General features: G+C 40.2%; 1 protein-coding gene across 9 annotated transcripts in view; it reads right to left on the bottom strand.

Annotated features, from left to right (window-relative positions):
* Nucleotides 1-20,042, bottom strand: part of PLCB4 (phospholipase C beta 4) — a 452,949-nt gene that overhangs the window by 71,702 nt on the left and 361,205 nt on the right. For 7 of the 9 annotated variants that reach the window (XM_043883530.1, XM_043883532.1, XM_043883529.1 and 4 more), the window contains 7 exons: nt 18,945-19,040; nt 9,971-10,071; nt 8,228-8,263; nt 5,446-5,587; nt 4,749-4,833; nt 4,278-4,402; nt 2,185-2,236 (listed from right to left, as the gene is read on the bottom strand). In XM_043883530.1, coding sequence (XP_043739465.1) covers nt 2,185-2,236; nt 4,278-4,402; nt 4,749-4,833; nt 5,446-5,587; nt 8,228-8,263; nt 9,971-10,071; nt 18,945-19,040 — 637 coding nt within the window. The remainder of the gene's footprint in view (nt 1-2,184; nt 2,237-4,277; nt 4,403-4,748; nt 4,834-5,445; nt 5,588-8,227; nt 8,264-9,970; nt 10,072-18,944; nt 19,041-20,042) is intronic. The other 2 variants (XM_043883535.1, XM_043883537.1) reach the window with 1 other exon arrangement.

Raw genomic sequence — 20,042 nt, 5'->3', positions numbered from 1 at the left:
GATTTGACAAAGTCTTGGAAAGCATTTTCTGCCTCCTGCTGGTTGTGGAAGGATTTTCCCTGCCAAAAGTTGTTCAGATGCTTGAAGAAGTGGTAGTTGGTTGGCGAGAGGTCAAATGCATATGGTGGATGAGGCAAAACTTCGTAGCCCAATTCGTTCAACTTTTGAAGCATTGGTTGTGAGACATGCAGTCGGGCGTTGTCGTGGAGAAGAACTGAGGCCTCTCTAATGACCAGGGCTGGATGCAGACATTGCAGTTTTCAGTGCATCTCATCGATTTGCTGAGCATACTTCTCAGATGTAATGGTTTTGCTGGGATTCAGAAAGCTGTAGTGGCTCAGACGGGGAGCAGACCACCAAACAGTGACCCTGGTTTTTTTTTGGTGCAAGTTTGGCTTTGGGAAGTGCTTCTGGGCTTCTCTCAGTCCAGCCACTGAGCTGGTTGTCGCCAGTTGTCACGTAAAATCCACTTCTCATTGCATGTCACAATCCGATTGAGAGAGAGTTCGCTGTTGTTGTATACAGTAAGAGAAGACAACACTTCAAAACAACGATGTTTTCTGACTTTAAGTTAGCTCCTGAGGTACCCACTTATCGAACTCTATCACCTTTCCAAGTTGCTTCAGACGTCAGATGGCCACAGAATGGTCGACAACGAGTCCTTCTGCCAACTTCTTGTGTAGTTGCAAGAGGATCTGCTTTGATGATTGCTCTGAGTTGGTTGCTGGCAACTTCTGATGGCCAGCCACGATGCTGCTCATTGCTCTCGTCTCCTTTGCAGAACTTTTGAACCATGACCACCCTCCTTGTTCGTTAGCAGCTCCCGGGCCAAATGCATTGTTGATGTTGCGAGTTGTCTTCACTGTTTTCCAACACATTTTGAACTTGAATAAAAAAGTCACTCAAATTGGCTTTTTGTCTAACATCATTTCTATAGTCTAAAATAAATATAAAATAAACAGCAAGTAATAAGTCATTAGGAAAAAAACATAAAGTGAGAAATGTGCATTAATGATGTATAACATAACCGGATTTACTTAAGAATGTATCTAGTATCAAATGGCAAAGTTCAACAATGCAAAACTTCAATTACTTTTGCACCAACCTAAATGAAATATAACACTTCAATAGTTTAAGGTATACAATTTGCATTTCCTTCAAAACACACAGCAGAGGCAAATGCCCTGTATACTGAAGGTGGGTGACTTGGGTAACAGGGCTGTCACCTGTGGGTGTAGGAAGAGGTGGGAGTAGGCATTCTGAATCCACAAGTGCTGAAAATTTTATTGTGATGGGCTGTTTTTAGTATCCAACATGGGACATTATGTATCCAACCAGGGAGGCCAAGAGCATCCTGACAGTAGTGTGGTGGGAAGAAATTCTGCTCAATTAGTCTAGAGGGCTTTGGGTAATGGTTTGAGATCATTTACCTGCAGTACCACTTGGGGACATCTGCATGGAGGGAAAAAAAAAAAAAGGCCACAGTTTTTTTTCTTGTATAGAACTTGTACAGAATGCCTATACAAGAACTACAAGAAAGTTCTTCCATAGAACTTTCCTCAATTTCATTTTTTTCAATTTAACTTTCCAGCATTTCAGTGAAATTAAGATTTCCTATTTCACTACTTGGTTCACAGATTTTAGGGAGCACTATTTAAGTACCTTGAGCAACACTCATAGCATTATTTTTTGGTAACTACTATTTACAAGACAAGAAAAAAATTAATAGAGGATACAACTGTCTTCCTAGCTGAAATAAATTCCACTTAACATTGAGGACTTCATTACATACTAAATCAACTTCATTCCTTTATCTGTACTGTGTAGGATACACATATTTACTATCTTTGTCCCTCTTGCTGATGTCCAAATGAGCAGGGATCATTATCTGTCCTAGTTATAAAGGCCTCCACTATTGAATTTAAAGTGAGAGCATTAAATTCTGGTGTATAATAAACTGCTTACCTAGTGGTTAAATTTTTTTTTTTAATCTGCTTAATGAAACGTGGTTGATGAAGAATGTATATTGCAGATGTAACTTACCTGGGGATTTCATTTGTTTCTATCCCATCCCTCAAACCTCACTTAAATTCACCAACCTCTAATTTAAAATGACACGGTTTCATTACGGCTGTAGTATGGAGTGTGGAACACGGTGACAACAGTTTAAATCACATTACTTACCCGCATGATCCATTATACTCAAATTTCCCCTGATTCAATTGCATCGCTAAATCTGTCAAGAGACAAAAATAATTTAGCACTTCATCTTCCTGGACAAAGAAGATTTTGATGGGGTGATTTTAAATAATGGAAAGCAGATACTGATCCCAAGCTGATAGGTCTTTTTTTAATACTACAAGGTACTTCCGGATCTGTTTACAGAGAGAGGCATACAACTCTCTTTTCCATGTTTAAATGACCTTCAGTTTAAAATAAACAAAAAATGTGCATTCATAGAGATCATGTTGGCATTGCTCCCAAATTTGGATTCAATATATGAGTCATAGGACTGTTGAATTAGTGTTGAGAGTACAGATGTCTAAGCTGATGTATATATAGTTAGAGAAGACATGCCTTATGACCCAGAGGGAGGGTATGCTGGAGAAATCCAATAGGGTTGTACGAACGTATAACTCAATTAAAACGAATCAAAATGAAACTAGGTAAGTATCATATAAAAAAATGTGTGACTTAAAAAGAATTATTCTAGTGTGGTCTACACTAGCAGAGCATGGTTATGACTTTTTCTTGCAGGCAAACAAAATCTTCTTTCTTTTCATCAGCAAAAAAAAAGGGGAGGGGGGCCTCCTGATGAGTACTATGATTAAACCTTACATTATAGAATAAAACGTAAGCTGGCCTAGAGAATAAACTGCCTTTGGATCATCTAATCTACATAATGGTCTCACTGACAGCAAAGAATACAACTTGACATCTTTTTAAATAAGTAAAATCAGCAGTGCCTTTTAATCCTTTTTGTTTCTATTAGAAACACTCCAGGATCGTGACGATTCCTGGTCACAGCTTAGCACAGTGAGCAGCAAGAGGGGTGCTGAGCAGAAATCTGACTTCAGTTCCTGGTCACGAGGGTGGGAAACACAGCCAGGCCACATCCGTGCCAAAGGGACGCAAGTTACAGGACCTTTCAGTCAGTCCAGACCACAGGGAGCAAGGTGTATTCAGATTTACAAAGTATGGTGGATTGGCTTGGGAAAAAAAAAAAAAAGCCCTAAACTGGGAAACATGGGGGATACCCTCATAGAGGAAAAGAACAGAACAAAAGGGATTTTTTTCCCCCAACCATTTTAAAGGACCATGCTTTGAGTGCCCTGAAGCCGGTGCACTGGGACGACCCAGAGGGATGGGATGGGGAGGGAGGTGGGAGGGGGGTTCAGGATGGGGACACACGTACATCCATGTACATTCATGTCAATGCATGGCAAAAACCACCACAATATTGTAAAGTAATTAGCCTCCAGTGAAAATAACTTAATTAATTTTTTTTAAAAAAAGGACCATGCTGCGGTGAATAGATTTTGTGGCCTATTTCTCACCTGTTTCACGTGAGTAACTAGAGACTATTTTTTTCTGTCTTTCATCTTCATATTGTGATCCTAGGCTCTTAAGCAAATTTTGATAACTTTAAAGATTTTATTTATGCTTTCATCAAAATTGACTGCTCTCCTTGCAGGAAAAAAAAAATTATTATATATTGGAACCTGGCCAGAGTACACTTCAGAGGAATAAGTTACACATTAGTACCTCCAAGAGTATAGGACTCCTTAAACACCATTTTAGCAGAATCTACTCCATAATACTCTCCATCTTTATGGTGAGATTCTGCTATGCTGCTGATTTGCTGATGAATGCCAACAGTGGGAAGGCTACTTTCCCAAAGAGAAATGAGTCACAGTTACTATACAAAGATCCTCAAATACTTCTCATTTCATTCTGTCTCTGGACAAGAAGATAAGTTCGATCCAAAAAGAAGAAAAACTAGACATATTGTGGAAAAAGGGACAATGTTTAGCAGATTAGTCACGGCATTTTCAAAAGGAAATTCAATTGAAATCAACTCTATTATCTTCTACTATTGTTTTATTGCTCTACTTTGAGCTTTCAATTTCTCACCATTCTATATATCCAACAACATGTTGTTTCGCCATATGTCTGCTTCCTTTGAAAAATGCCCACAGTCAACTGACAGCAACTCTTGGCACCATCCTGTCAAAATATTCTCATGGAATTCGAGGTCACTGGACATCAGTTCCTACCTGGGGTTTGATAGTTCAGCGAAACCATCTGGCAGCCAGCGTTCCAGAAAATCTGAGGCATGTAATTACTGGAATCGACTCGGCCTCCCTTGGGGTAAATGCGACTCATTTGCCGTTTGTTATAACTGTGTAATGTATTAAGGAAAATGGAAAAGAGGATCCCAGCAGTGATAAATAAATAACAAAGAGCTAAAGCAATGAAGATTGAGATCAACACTGACAAAAACATGTGACAATAGAGAACGGATTTCACATGTATAAAGGACACTAAGGAGAAAAACCATAGTTCATGGTGTGAATTATAAAAACAGTTCGCATTTGGGCAGGTTTTCCCTGCTGCTGCGGTCTTTCACATACTTTATTTTACTAGCTCTACAACCACAATAATATATTAGCCATCTTTCTGTTTTAGAGATTCCTGCCAAACTCAAAGTTCACCAACCATTTATTCCACTTAATACATAAGGATACTTCACAAATTCAATGGCGTGTGTCTTCAAGTAGCCTAGACCGACCGACTCATTAAAAGAAGACATGTTATAATGAATATTGCGTTCTGTAAAGAAAAGCAAAGATGCACTTAGAAACTCTGCCATGAGACTCACAAAAGACAAGTGATAAATATAATTACACTTGGAATCATGAGGCTTTGGAGGCAGATGCTCCATCATGATATCAGTAGCTCCTACTTTCATTAATATTCTGATGATGGAGATGGCTGACTTAAGAAAAGTGTGATGAATTAAATTTGGAGTCAGTTATGTGTATAGCAACTGACATTCACAGCCACCCCTGGGATATGTATTTTCAGTGAGGACTATCTCTTCTCCAGTCCAGAAATAATTATACGAAGTTTTAAAATATCACTTGCTATGTTTTTAAGAGACCAGGTTTTGACTCAAATGGGTCTTCCAAAGTGTATCTAATGCAAGAGGTTATGTGCTTGGAGTGCTCCCAAATCCAGGCTCTCAGAGCCACCTTGTGGACGACGCTGGAAATGACAACACAAGGCCCCCACGAGCCAAGGACCTGTGTGTTCGGTGCAACAAAAATAAGGTGAAATGCAACAGTCCATGTGTCCAGGAAAGGGAATGGCAGCGAGTCAGATCACAGCACGATGAAAGAAAAGCAGACAGAAAAGGCAACAGCATTTAACCTTTGGTGTTACCTTCAGCCACATGGAAACCTTGAAACTTTACAGGCTGTGCATAGTTGATCATTGTGGACAAATACGGATGGATATTAGTGGTAGCACCCACGTATTTATAAGATGCCATCCACGCCTGCTCATCTTCTACGGTAACCAGGCCCTACGAGCACAACAAAGGGAATACACACATCAGTGACGTCAGGACTCTCAGATTTAGGCCACAAACTGCCTTGTGTGAGTGTGCACTCAGTTGCTCAGTCACGCCTGACTGTGATCCCGTGGACTGTAGCTTGCCAGGCTCCTCTGCCTACGGCATTCTCGCAGCCAGAATACTGGAGTGGGCTACCATATCCTCCTCCAGGGGATTCTCCTGACCCAGGGATCAAATCTGGGTCTCCTGGGTTTCCTGCACGGGCAGGTGGATTCTTTACCACTGAGCCACCTGGGAAGCCCCTACAAACTTCCTTACTAGAGAAAATCAGCACACAGATCCAAAGATAAAAGATTTTTCTCTTCCTCAATTATGTTAAATAAAACATAATTTTTAAAAAGAGCTTTTAATTTATTTAAAGATTTTCTTGATGTGGGCCATTTTTAAAGTCTTTAACGAAGTTGTTACAATATTGCCTGTTTTATGTTTTGGTGTTTTGGCCACAAGGCATGTGGCATCTTAGCTCCCTAACCGGGGATCGAACCCACACTCGGTACTAGGGAAGTGTGGGGTCTTAACCACTGGACTGCCGGGGAAGTCCCAACATAGGATAATTTTAAAAGTTAATGTCAGGACTTCCCCGGCAGTCCAGTGACTCCATGCTCCTAACACGAGGATCATGGGTTCCATCCTTGGTCAGGGAACTAAGAATTCACATGCCTTGAGGAGTGGTCAAAAAAAAAAAAAAGTTAATGTCTATTGTGGCCCCAAATAATACAAATAGAGATAATAGTAACATATGAAGCTTATCTTACACTTTGGGGACATTTTTTTAGATTTTCAAAGGACTTTATTCCAGAAACTATATTGAAGTTCAGAGCAATGCTATGGAATATGTATAAAAGGTATAATTCATAATTTCACAAGTTGCGAAATAAATTAAAAAACAGAGATCCTTCCATTTTAGTGTACAGGTAAGCTTGTTAAATCAGATTCCAGGGCCTCGCCCTCAGAGTTTCTGAAAAAGGTAGTCTGCTGTGAAACCTGAGAATTGGCATTTCTAACTAGCTCTCAAGTGGCTGGTCTGGGGACCATACCTACTTAACACTTTTGGAAACCAAGTTACATACATAAATGGTTTGTGGTATTTTAAAAAAAGCTTATTCTTAAACTAATGTGATAATCCACTACACAGCACCTATTAAAATTGTATTATTTTGCATACAGGCAAACAGAAACACATTATTTAAGTTTGTTTCCTTGTAAATCAGGACAAAAGTAACACAATCAACAACAGCAAAAATCACACCTTCAGAAGTGATCAATATTTAGTTGAGATCAGTACTCAAGGGTGAGTAAACTGTTGACTCATATCAGTCAATTCATTGGTTGAAAAAAATGGCCAGGCCATTTTGTTTGCCTGATAACATTTTAGACCATCAAACTGATCTCACCAATAAAACCCAATAAATAACCAAATAATGTAACTTGTTGAGATTTTTAAAAATCATGTTTTCAAATGTCCCCAGTTAAAATTTGAAAGTTCATTCCTAGACTAGGAGCATATAATCATTTAATCTGAAAATAAAAATGACCTATAGGTCAGGAAATTCATATGATAGCAAAACGGAAAGGTCTTTGTTCCAATTATATTGGTGTTCTGAAAGGCTATTAGTCAATTTCACATTGTATCCATTCTAGGAGTTTTATTTGACATTAACTTAATGTTGACTTTATCGTAAGGGAAGTAAAGTAATATTTTTAGTTTGTTATATCCTCTTCACAGCTCATGATCAAAGTGGTCCTTTTAATAAAAGCACACGGCGTGTTGCAGTTTTGAAACTGTTGGCAGCCAGAGGCAGAAATTTACTTTATCATTTGATTCCCACATCAGGGCTTCAGAAAGGGTTATCTTCTTATCTATGGGGTCCTATCTTATTTGAAGGAAAACCCAATATTCTTACTGTCTAAAGTTTGGAATAATTCTGGTTAAGTCTGATCCCAGTCTTCTCCTAAGATATTTGTGAAATTCTCTTCTACTAGAATTTCTTAAGATATTGGGGTCAACAAAGATAAGCTGATCTTTGATCACTGATATTTGTTAGCTAAGTGGCTGTGACCAAGTTATGATCATCTTTAAGGCCTCAGCCTTCTCATGCAGTTAGTTAGCGGGTCGGACTGTAATCCTTGCTACCTATGATGACTGACAGTAATGAGGTTGTCATCCAGGGAATCAGCCTGGTACCCAGCTTACGGTACTGGCATTACTAACTATCAATAAACATACAGTAGAAGAATTATACATGCCTTTGTCCACTGTCTAGGAATGAAATCTCAAACGCTAACTAAGAAAATACCTAAATGCCTAAACACTTATTTTTAGAAAAATCATCTTATTTGTCTGCCCTAGGTTTTGTGATTCTATCAGAATATAATCATTTCGTCACGTGGTTAACTTTTTCTTTTGAAGACTCTTACAAGTAGATGCACTGAGCATGTAAATATTATCCCTATAAATAGTCTGATATTTCATGGGCAGTGGGTGGGAGAAGACCGAATAAACCGCACTTAGTAAAACCTGTTCAATATTGAATGACCACATGGTTTCTCATAATGAAAACAAAATGCACAATGGAATTGTTCTGTTACCTTTTTGCTGTTTTCATGTTCAAGGTCATCTGAAGCCTAAATTAGAGAAAGAAAATAATTTACTTCTCTAAAGGGTGCAACTTCAAGTTTACTAGCCCCATACCTGTGGATATTCAAATGTGTTAGATAGTTCTCTGTACGCCTGCTGCTCTATTTATCTGTTAAGATAGGACATTACTGGTAACATAAAGCCACAGATACAGTGAGAACTGACAGGGTACCATGGCGTAACTCTCTTCCACACCAGAAAAGCTCATCTTAATGCTTATCTCCATTTTGGCTGATAGCCTTCACCTATCTCAGTGCTTTCTTAAGGTAATTTAGTTAGTGGTCTAGTGATGGGGCTTGGGAAATAATCGATGTGACCACCTCCTCTGGTATGTAAAGAATCACTCTTGAGCAAGTCAACACTCATATCTGGGTGCTGATCAAGGCAGGATAATGAGTTTTAGTAGGCATCTAATAATCTGAAAGTAGCTGCAATCCTCTATATCAGAAAAGGTAAGCGTAACAGTAGTATTCTCCTGGCTTTGCTCAGCAGATAAATTTGCTCCCGTTTTCTTAGCACCTACTGTATACACCTACTTGCATTTTCATTCATTGTCTTTAATGATTAAGTACTACTGCTCCCATCAAAGACCATGTCAAAGGATTCAGTCATCACCCTGGATTTATTTATCCTAGAATTAACTCTCTCTGGACTCCTGGGTTCCCTTTAACCACCAGCTCCCCTCACAGCAAAACTGCTCAAAAGTATTGCTTCTCCTCATTCAGATGTGTCTGTTCAAGGGGTCCCTAACTGCCCCGAAACTCCTCTTTCCAAGGTTACCATGACTCCCAGGCTAGCGATCCAGTGGACACTCTGCGTCTTCTTACTCTATCACTCACTAGTATTAAAAATCAACCACTTTGCCAGGCCCCAGTGGGGGTTGGGGAATGAGACGTCAAAGGGTACAAACTTCCAGTTATAAGATGAGTAAGCCCTGGGGATGTCACGGGCAGCATGGTGACGAGAGTTGACAATACTATATTCCATCCCAGGTGGTGCGAGTGGTGAATCTGCCTGCCAATACAGGAGACATAAGAGACACAGGTTCGATCCCTGGGTCAGGAAGATCCCCTGAAGGAGGAAATGGCAACCCACTCCATATTCTTGCCTGGAGAATCCATCCACAGAGGAGCCTGCTGGACTAAAGTCCATCGGGGTTGTGAGGAGTCGGATAGGACGAAGTGACTTAGCACGCACGCATACTTGAAAGGTGCTAAGGGAGCAGACCGTAAATGTTTCCATAACACACACACACACACACACACACACACACACACAAAGGTGATTAATAAACTGGTGCTTATTCTATGTTAGGAGGGAGATGAGACCTCCAGTGGGTAGCACTGACTTTCTAACGAGGGCTTGCTGGGATGATCAGGGTCATTCTCTCAATGATCTGAACAGCATCACCTTTGCTGTTAGGGTGCTGTTGCTGTCTTCCTGCTCACGTGTCATAAGGAAATAAATAACATTTGAAGGACACGGGCCAAAGAGGTAGGGGTCAACACTAGGCATGACCGAAGAGTCATTGTATTGTGCATGCCTCGAGGTCGGATATTGATTCTGGCTTCCCAACTGAGAAGGGGAATTACAGGCTACCTTATTCTCTTGTGGCTCTCACATTTCTGAAATGGCATAACTACCAGCTGCCATCTCTTGGAAGTCATGAAAACAAAGAGCACCGAGACTCTGACCTTCTTGACACTATTGGCAATAGCTTCCTTGTGACCCAAGTCATCTGCAGAAAGTTCATTTCCATATTTGTATTCAGGGTGAGCTTCCTCCTCTTGCTCAGCTGTGGGAAAGACAAAAGGAAAATTCATGAAGCTAACTTAACACCAAGGGGTCAGGCCTCCTCTGTAATCTTGGGTAGAACAGAAGCACTTCTAGACGGGAAGGAAGCTAAATGAAAACGGGAATGTTTTAAAAAGCAACTTTTTTCAAATTAAACCCTCAATGAACTCTTATCTAGTCAAGGTCCAGGAGGATGTCTTGTTATTTCTCCTGCACCAAGCATGATTTTTTTATTGAATATAGTTGGTTTAAAACATTGTGTTTCAGGTTACAGCAAAGTGACTCAGTCATGTGTATAAATATATACTGATTATTTTCCATTACAGGTCATTACAGATATAAAACACTGTTCTTGTGTTACACAGTAAATCATTGTTAGCATGGTTTTTACATGCTTAACCCTTACAAGCTTTTCTTATGTGAATGATTACTTCTATCCTAGTATATACAATAACCCTAAAAATTAAAAGCCTCAAACATCTCAGGAAGACCTGTGACTCATAAAAGGATATTTTGATATTCTATGACACCCAGAGAAAATAAGATACAAGAGAAGGAAAATACATTTGATAATTCTGAAAAAGAGTAAAAAATGTCCACTTGAATTTTATGGACATGATGACTTGTGGCTGGGAGTGGTGTGATACAGAAAAGAAAGAACTTGGAAGGATTTACTGCTTCTGTAAATCATTTGCCAAATCTGGCTTAGGTTTAAAAGACTCTGAAGTTATTCCTGGGGTTCATGGTGGGGAGGGAGCAGGAAGTGGGTGCTATATCAGGCTGGTACCCCAGGAGCCTGGACTGAGCTAAGTAGAGAGGCAGAGATGCCATTATTCGATCCGTGGGTTCAGGAAATTACAAGAACTCTGGTATCCACCCAAGGCTGTCAGTGGAAAAAGGATCGCCTGTTGGAAAATTAGCCACATACTGGTTGGTATGAGATCTGTATTCCCATGATGCCCATCCTGCAGGGGCTCCCAGAAATTTGCCTAAAAACTAGCCAGGAACAGGAGACAGCCACAGGCCATAAGATAAGGTCAACACAAATCCAACATCACTACACTGAGCATAAGGGACCTTTACTACAAAAACAAAGCCAAAAGAAAAAAAAACCACTGAAAATATTTCTGAGGGAGGTGAACAGAGCCATAAAAATTAAGTGTATTTTTTTAAATAGTTTGTTTAGAAGGTGGAAAGGAGAATGCAAGAACAGGAGTAGATGAAAAACTTTCACTAGTTTTAAGGTGAATTTCCCCCCACGTTGTAATATATCTAATATGGCAAAGTATCCTTTAATTGATGGCATTTTATAATTCACTGGAAGCAGTTTTCTTTCTTTTAGAACAGTAGTGCCTTTCAATCGGCAGTGTCTTAGGTTCAGAAATTTGGATGACTTTATGCAAGGTGCCATTCCAGGGAGGGGACGAAGGCAAGGGAAAGCAGTCAGACACCTTCCTCTTGTGGAACTGATATTCTGGTGAGGGGCTATTCTGGAGGCAGATGACTTTTTCTTAAAGTAGGTCATCTAGGCTTTGGGCAGGAAAAAAAGGATCTGAGACACTGAAAGAGGTCTCAAAATAATCCAGGCTAGTGTATTCACTTATATCTAAAATAAACAGGTTCACAGATAGAGTCAGAATATGAACTTACATTCTCAGGCTTCTTAGACTAAAGCTCTTAATGTGACACTGGATTTCCATGACCAATAGTCTGTGACCAAGATTTTGAAACCTCTGACCATCACTATTGAATTTCAATTTTATATCTAGTTTAACCTGCCCGGCCAGATATGAACTACTTGAATTTCAAGGGGGTATATTCCACAGAAGTGGTTGAGACTGAATAACTGCTTTAAAAGGGTTGTACAACTAAAGGTTAGCATCTCTTGATGGTGCTAACAACCACACGCAATGTTGGTATTCCCCACTTCTCATCTGGTGACATCTTCAGGGTTTTCTATGTATAATACAAGGGATTTGTATTAATTTTGTGTCCTGCAACTCTATTCAATTCATTGATTAGCTCTAGTAATTTTCTGGTGGTATCTTTAGGGTTTTCTATGTATAATCCTGCTCATCTGAAACTATGTCCAGCCTAATAACTGGACACACATATTCACTGAGAGTCTTTTTGATTTTCCAAAGCCTTCAGGCAGGTCTGCCCTCTTGAACTATTCTTGGTTTCCTCTTGAAGTGTTTAAATTAGAGACTCCTCATTCATGTATAGTAGGATCAAACTATGATAGAGGGTAATTACTGGTTGACCAACTGGTTGACCAATTACTGCGGGCCAACTGGTTGACCAGACTAAACTCAAGTATGACTGAGGGGACATAAGACTCATATGTAACGGGGGTAGCAGAGATCTCTACCCTTAGAGAGAAATTCAGGTACATATGAATCAACACATTTCTGTCAAAACAACTAAAACTTTACCACAAACTTTGCTGGAATAACATGGGAGTTACTAGAGGCAAATTTATTTTGTCTGTATGAATGATGAGCATCTGCATAAAAGCTGGGGAAGTAGCCTTAAGGATGATAAGTGGAATCATACTGACCCCTCATTTCAGATGAATGTGTGTGTGTTCAAGAAACTTCACGTCTCTGACTCTTGTCATTTATATTGTTTCTCCTCTTTTGAAGACAAACAGTGTAACAATGATTTTGCATATTTCTGTTCTTTATATTTCTATACGTTAGAAGGATGATGCTGTGAGGTGCAGAAGGACTTGACCCTGAATCAAGCCAATTTGAGGCCGAGTCTTAGTGTCAGTGCCAACCAGCTGTGGCACCACACGTAACACACGTTATTTATCAAAGCTTCAGTTTCTTCATCTGAAGAATGAATGCAATAATAACTGTTTCATCAGACTGCATAAAGATTAGAGGAGACACTGATGTAAAGCACTCGATCCACAGTTGGTACAACAATCGTAGTTGCTCTTAATAATATTATTATTAGTTTTCTTAATGTATTTCATTATTCTATAGTTTGTTTTACTGGATTATTATCTAGTAACACCTTATATGTTTTTGATTATCATCAAGTTAACCTAAAGTTAAGGAACAATTTTTATATAATTTTCAGACTTTCAAGGTTTAAAAGTACTTTATTGATCTTTTAAATATTTTTATTGGAGTATAACTGATTTACAATGTTGTGTTAGTTTCAAGTGTACAGTGAAGAGATTCAGTTAAACATATACATTTATCCAATCTTTTTCAGTTTCTTTTCTCATATAGGTTATTACAGAATGCTGAGTAGAGTTCCCTGTGCTACACAGTAGGTCCTTGTTAGCTATCTATTTTACATGTAGTTGTGTGTTTGACAAATAGATTCAAGGGATTAGATCTGATAGACAGAGTGCCTAAAGTACTATGGACGGAGGTTCGTGACATCATACAAGAGGCAGTGATCAAGACCATCCCCAAGAAAAAGAAATGCAAAAAGGCAAAATGGCTGTCTGAGGAGGCCTTACAAATAGCTGAGAAAAGAAGAGAAGTGAAAGGCAAAGGAGAAAAGGAACAATATACCCTTTTGAATGCAGAGTTCCAAAGAATAACAAGGAGAGATAAGAAAGCCTTCCTCGGTGATCAATGCAAAGAAATAGAGGAAAACAATGGAATGGGAAAGACAAGTTTTGTGCTGGCAAGACGGTGGGGTAGAAGGATGTGTGCACTCAACTTCTGGGAGAACTCCAAAATAACAACTCGCTGCTGAACATCCATCGACAGGAGAATGTTGGATCCCACCAAAGAAAGATACCCCACATCCAAGGGCAAAGGAGACGCCCCATTAAGATGGTAGGAGGGGCGAAATAGCATTTAGAAACAAATCCCATACCTGCCGGAGATGCTCAGAGGGCTCAAACAAAGCCTTGTGCACGCCAGGGCCCAGAGACCCCGCAGAGACTGAGCCAGACCTGCGTCTGAGTCTCTGTGGAGTAGGGGTCAGCAGTGGCCTGTCGCAGGGGCCCTGGGCACAGCCACCTGGTCACACAGCCTGTGGCATGCGCCCTCTTGAAGGAGCTCACCCCGCCTCCTAACCCCACCATACAGCTGCAGAGCAGACGACCCATAAACTGTGGAACAATTATACCAAAGAAATCCTCGCACTGTTAGGGAAGTTCTAGGACCCACAACAGATTTTCCCAACCTGGGGATCTGGCAAAGGGGCTGAGAACCCCCAGTGAATTCGACTTTGGAGGCCAGCGGGATTTGATTACAGAACTTCCACAGGCCTGGGGAAACAGACTCTTGGAGGGCACAAACAAAACCTTGTGTGCACCAGGACCCAGGAGAAAGGAGCAGTGACCCCACAAGAGACTGAGCCAGACTTGCCTGTGAGTGTCCAGGATTCTCTGGTGGAGGCATAGGTCAGCAGTGGCCTGCTACAGGGTCGGGGGCACTGAATGCAGCAGTGTGTGCATGGGACCTTTAGAAGGAGGTCACCCTTATCTGCATTATCTCCACCAGAGTTTGGTCTCAGATAGAACAACAGGGAGGGAACAGAGTCCCACCCTTCAACAGAAAATCAGTTTAAAGATTTACTGAGCTTGGCCAGCCCATCAGAATAGGACCCAGTTACCCCCTCAGTCAGTCTCTCCCATCAGGAAAATTCCATAAGCCTCTTATCCTTATCCCTCAGAGGGCAGACAGAATGAAAACCACAATCACAGAAAACTAATCAAACTGATCACATAGACCACACAGCCTTGTCTAACTCAATGAAACTATGAGCCATGCCCTGTAGGGCCACCCAAGACAGATGGGTCATGGTGGAGAGTTCTGACAAAATGTGGTCCACTGGAAAAGTGAATGGCAAACCACTTCAGTATTCTTGCCTTGAGAACCCCATGAACAGCATGAAAAGGCAAAAAGATAGGACACTGAAAGATGAACTCCCCAGGTCGGTGGGTGCCCAATATGCTACTGGAGAAAAGTAGAGAAATAACTCCAGAAAAAATGAAGACACAGAGCCAAAGCAAAAATAACACCCAGTTGTGGATGTGACTGGTGATGGAAGTAAAGTTCAATGCTTTAAAGAGCAATATTGCATAGAAACCTGGAATCTTAGGTCCATGGACCAAAGTAAATTGAAAGTGGTCAAACAGGAGAATGCAAGACTGAACATCGACAATTTAGGAATCAGCGAGCTAAAATGGACCAGAATGGGCGAATTTAATTCAGATGACCATTATACCTACTACTGTGAGCAAGAATCCCTTAGAAGAAATGGAGTAGCCCTCATAATCAATAAAAGAGTCATGCAGTACTTGGGTGCAATCTCAAAAATGACAGAGTGATCTCCATTTGTTTCCAAGGCAAGCCATTCAATATCACAGTAATCCAAGCCTATGCCCCAACCAGTAATGCTGAAGAAGCTGAAGTTGAACAGTTCTATGAAGACCTACAAGACCTTTTAGAACTAACACCCCAAAAAGATGTCCTTTTCATTATAGGGGACTGGAATATAAAAGTATGACGTCAAGAGACACCTGGAGTAACAGGCAAATTTGGCCTTGGAGTACGGAATGAAGCAGGGCAGAGGCTAACAGAGTTTTGCCAAGAGAACGCACTGGTGATAGCAAACACCTTCCGACAACACAAGAGAAGACTCTACACGTGGACATCACCAGATGGTCAGTACCGAAATCAGACTGATTATATTCTTTATAGCCAAAGATGGAGAAGCTCTATACAGTCAGCAAAAACAAGACTGGGAGCTGACTGTGGCTCAGATCATGAACTCCTTATTGCCAAATTCAGACTTAAGTTGGAAAGTAGGAAAAAAACCACTAGACCATTCAGGTATGACCTACATCAAATCCTTTACAATTACAGAACTTCCAGATGTTCAAGCTGGATTTAGAAAAGGCAGGGGAACCAGAGATCAAATTGCCAACATCCACTGGATCATAGAAAAAGCAAGAGAGTTCCAAAAAAACATCTACTGCTTTATTGACTATGCCAAAGCCTTTGACTGTGTGGATCAAAACAAACTGTGGAAAATTCTGAAAGAGATAGGAATATCAGACCACCTGACCTGCCTCCTGAGAAATCTGTATGCAGGTCAAGAAGTAGTAGTTAGATCTGGACATGGAACAACAGACTGGTTCCAGATAGGGAAAGGAGTATGTCAAGGCTGTATACTGTCACCCTGCTTATTTAACTTATATGCAGAGTACATCATGCAAAATGCTGGGCTGGCTGAAGCAGAAGCTGGAATCAAGATTGCCGGGAGAAATATCAATAACCTTGGATATGCAGATGACACCACCCTTATGGCAGAAAGTGAAGAGGAACTGAAGAGCCTCTGGATGAAAATGAAAGGGGAGAGTGAAAACGCTGGCTTAAAGCTCAACATTCAAAAAACTAAGATCACGGCATCCAATCCCATCACTTCACAGCAAATAGATGTGGAAACAATGGAAACAGTGACAGATTTTATTTTCTTGGGCTCCTCAATCACGGCAGGTGGTGCCTGCAGCCATGAAATTAAAAGACATTTGCTTCTTGGAAGGAAAGTTATGACCAACCTAGACAGCATGTTAAAAAGCAGAGACAATACTTTGCTAACAAAGGTCTATCTACTCAAAGCTATGGTTTTTCCAGTAGCCATGCATGGATGTGAGAGTTGGACTATAAAGAAAGCTGAGCACAGAAGAATTGATGCTTTTGAACTGCGGTGTTGGAGAACACTCCTGAGAGTCCCTTGGACTGTAAGGAGATCAAATCAGTCAACCCTAAAGGAGATCAGTCCTGAATATTCATTGGAAAGACTGATGCTGAAGCTGAAACTCCAATACTTTGGCCACCTGATGCAAAGAACTGACTCATTTGAAAAGACCCTGATGCTAGAAAAGATTGAGGGCAGGAGGAGAAGGGGACGACAGAGGATGAGAAGGTTGGATGATATCACCGACTCGATGGACATGAGTTTGAGCAAGCTCCGGGAGTTGGTGATGGACAGGGAGGCCTGGCAGGCTGCAGTCCATGGGGTTGCAAAGCGTCAGGCACAACAGAGCAACTGAACTGAACTGAACTGAACTGAGCTGTGTGTTTATGTTGATCCTAATCTCCTAATTTATCCCTTCCCCCAACATTTCCCCTTTGGTAACCGTAAGTTTGATTTTAAGATCTGTGTTTTGTTTTCGTTTTGTAAATAGGCTCATTTGTATCATATTTTATTGATCTGTTGAAAACATTTCTTTTAAGACTTTATTTTTAAATCTTGTTTAGGTTTATGATTTGCAAAAATGTTAAATAATGTAATAGGTGATGTGGCTGACTGCATTTTCCAAAGACAGCTGCAATAATATCAGTTTCGCGCTGACTCTTCTGCAATGTGATCTATTGAGTAATAGATCACCCAGAATGTGGGTGGGCCCTAAGTCAGACTACATTAATGAATAAAATACAGGGGAAGTGATGATATGCCATCCTCAAGTGTAGCTTTTAACTTGTTTAGCTGCTTCTGTTTTCTGCCCTTCGGAACACTAGCTCTCAGGACGCTTCATCAAGGAGGTTGGCCACCGTGCAGGAAGTCCACGCCACAGAGAAAGGCCACATGGGGGTCCCGGTGTCAACAGGTCTGAGCCGTCACAGCCAGCCAGTGTCAGCCACCAGCTGCGAGTGAGCCGTCAGGCCCTGGCCCAGGGAGCCTTCAAACGACTCGACGTCATCTGCCAGCAACCACGTAAGAAACCAAGGGAAAGCCCGACCTTGAGCCCAGGCGACCCACAGAACCAGGAGAGACAGCAGTAGAGGGTTTTGGGGTGGTTTGTTGCACAGTAATAGGCATTGATTAAATACCATCAGCTAACGCCAGCCTCCCTGCTATTCGTATAAAACATATGAAAGTAAGTCTAGTTCCCGTGGTTTGGGCATGCAACATAAATCACTTATAAAGTATCTTCCATTGTCAGGAATCTTTTTTAGGGATTGTGAGTATGATTACTTGGTTCTCACAGCTTTTAGGTTTTTATCTAAAATGTGAAACTTTCCTAAAATCTACTCTATTTCAGATGTTTACATAAAAAATAGAGTTTCTACCAGTGTTCCCAAGTTATTTGGCCCAAAAGCACTATTTAAACTCAAGGCTCTAACCAAGAGACGCACAGTGCATGCACAAGCTATTCTGTTAATCGCTTTTCATGTCATTTGTTAATCAATCCTCATGCTACATAACAAATAATTTTCTAACAACATTCACAATCTTTCAAATGACCTATTTAAAACCAAAGGTTATGGTTGTGGCTATATGGCCAAAGTAAAATAGAAGGTAATAACAAATATTGAAATATTTTGAGCAAACCTGCCTTCGCAAAAATTATTCTGTCTACTAGAATATAGCTAATTGTAGTGAGATGGTTATTTGAAGGAATTTGAACTTGAAAGTTTGATTCTGGCTTTGAGTTTCTAATTCACTACATGTGCACACAAACCAAGCATTTACTGAGGGTCCCTATCCATGTTCCTTCACTTTTAGCTAGCCTGAACTGCTGTCCTGAGTAACAACACTGATGTTCATGTTTTGCTGAGAGGAAGGGACTACAAAAATGTTCTTTTTATTCTAAGCCCTGTCTCCGACAGCAAGTGCTTCAAGGACTCTCTGAGTTTCTGCAGAACAGCTGAAGGCACAGCAGAAAAGCAGATGATTGAGCTACTAAAATCTAGTGTGTAGGGAAATTCTAAGCCACACTATTTGGAAAAGTACTCCTAAATAAACGGAAGATTAAGGATGGTGCAGGTACCTACCATAAATTAAAATGTCACATGATATAAAAGAGTCCATGAGACAAATTCATGTCTTCCTTATTTTAAAAAAGTATCTTTGTGAAGTGTAAATTAAAAAAAAAAAAGAACTCACCACTTTCTATTTCCTCTTCATTGTCATCCTCTAAGATGTTCACTGGGGCAGCGGATTCTCCTGCTTCCATCATGCTTTTCAAAGCTTCAAGCTGTTCTGTTATTAAAGTAAAGAAGGAGATGGAGACAAGGGTTAGGTCACTTATAAAACCAGCTTAAAGATGGACATGAAGGAGGATGAAAAGGGAAGAGAAACCTATTGCCCAGGCTCCCAAGGCTCAGCCATGGCCACTGTCTTTCTAGTCCTGGTGGCCTTGACTCCTAAAGGCATGTACAGCTATGCCATTATCTACACATGCTGACCAACTAGTGGGGGAATGCCCCATATCCTGGTCACCAGGCTGCAAAGTCACAGCTCAGTCCCTGAGAAGGATCTGAGGCTTGATACAAAACCCAGAATTTGTAGCATATGGCACAGACCATGGTTCATGGCAATTACGGTTAAGTGACATAAGGGAAACTGGAAAACTTCAGGAAAAAAATATTTGCAATTGATACAATCCAGTTATTACCCTAATGTATAAAAAACCCTCAGAAGTCAATGAGATGAAGACACATGAAATAATTTTTAAATTGGGGAAATATAGGAGGGCAAATAATAAATAATAAAAAGAAACTAGTCATCACAGACATACAATTAAAAAATTAAAGTATTATTTTTCTTTTATTAGTTGTGAACACATATAAAAGATGCCCAATAGCCAGCACTAAAAATATTGCTGGGAAACAGGTGTTCTTCATGTATTATGGTGAACATATAAACTGGTACAACTTTTCTGAAAGATAAGTACAATAAGATACATCATGATAAAAAATGTACACAGGCTTTGGCCAATCAACTCTAACTGTACCAAGTGATTCCAAGGAGAAGGCTGCATAAATGTATAAAATTAACATCTAAATATGTTCACCATGGTTCTCATAACAATGAAAATCTATCAACTTGGGACTGGTTAAATTACACTATATTCCACATAATAAATGCTATATAGTGTTTCATACACTAGAATTTTAGAAATGTTTTATACGTTAGAATTAAAATTAGTATATAGATTTATATCTTACTGGATAAAAGAATACTTAATTGGCTGAATTAAAA

Source organism: Cervus elaphus, chromosome 23, assembly GCF_910594005.1.
Source record: "Cervus elaphus chromosome 23, mCerEla1.1, whole genome shotgun sequence".
NCBI lineage: Eukaryota > Metazoa > Chordata > Mammalia > Artiodactyla > Cervidae > Cervus > Cervus elaphus.
This window is presented reverse-complemented; position numbering and strand designations above follow the sequence as displayed.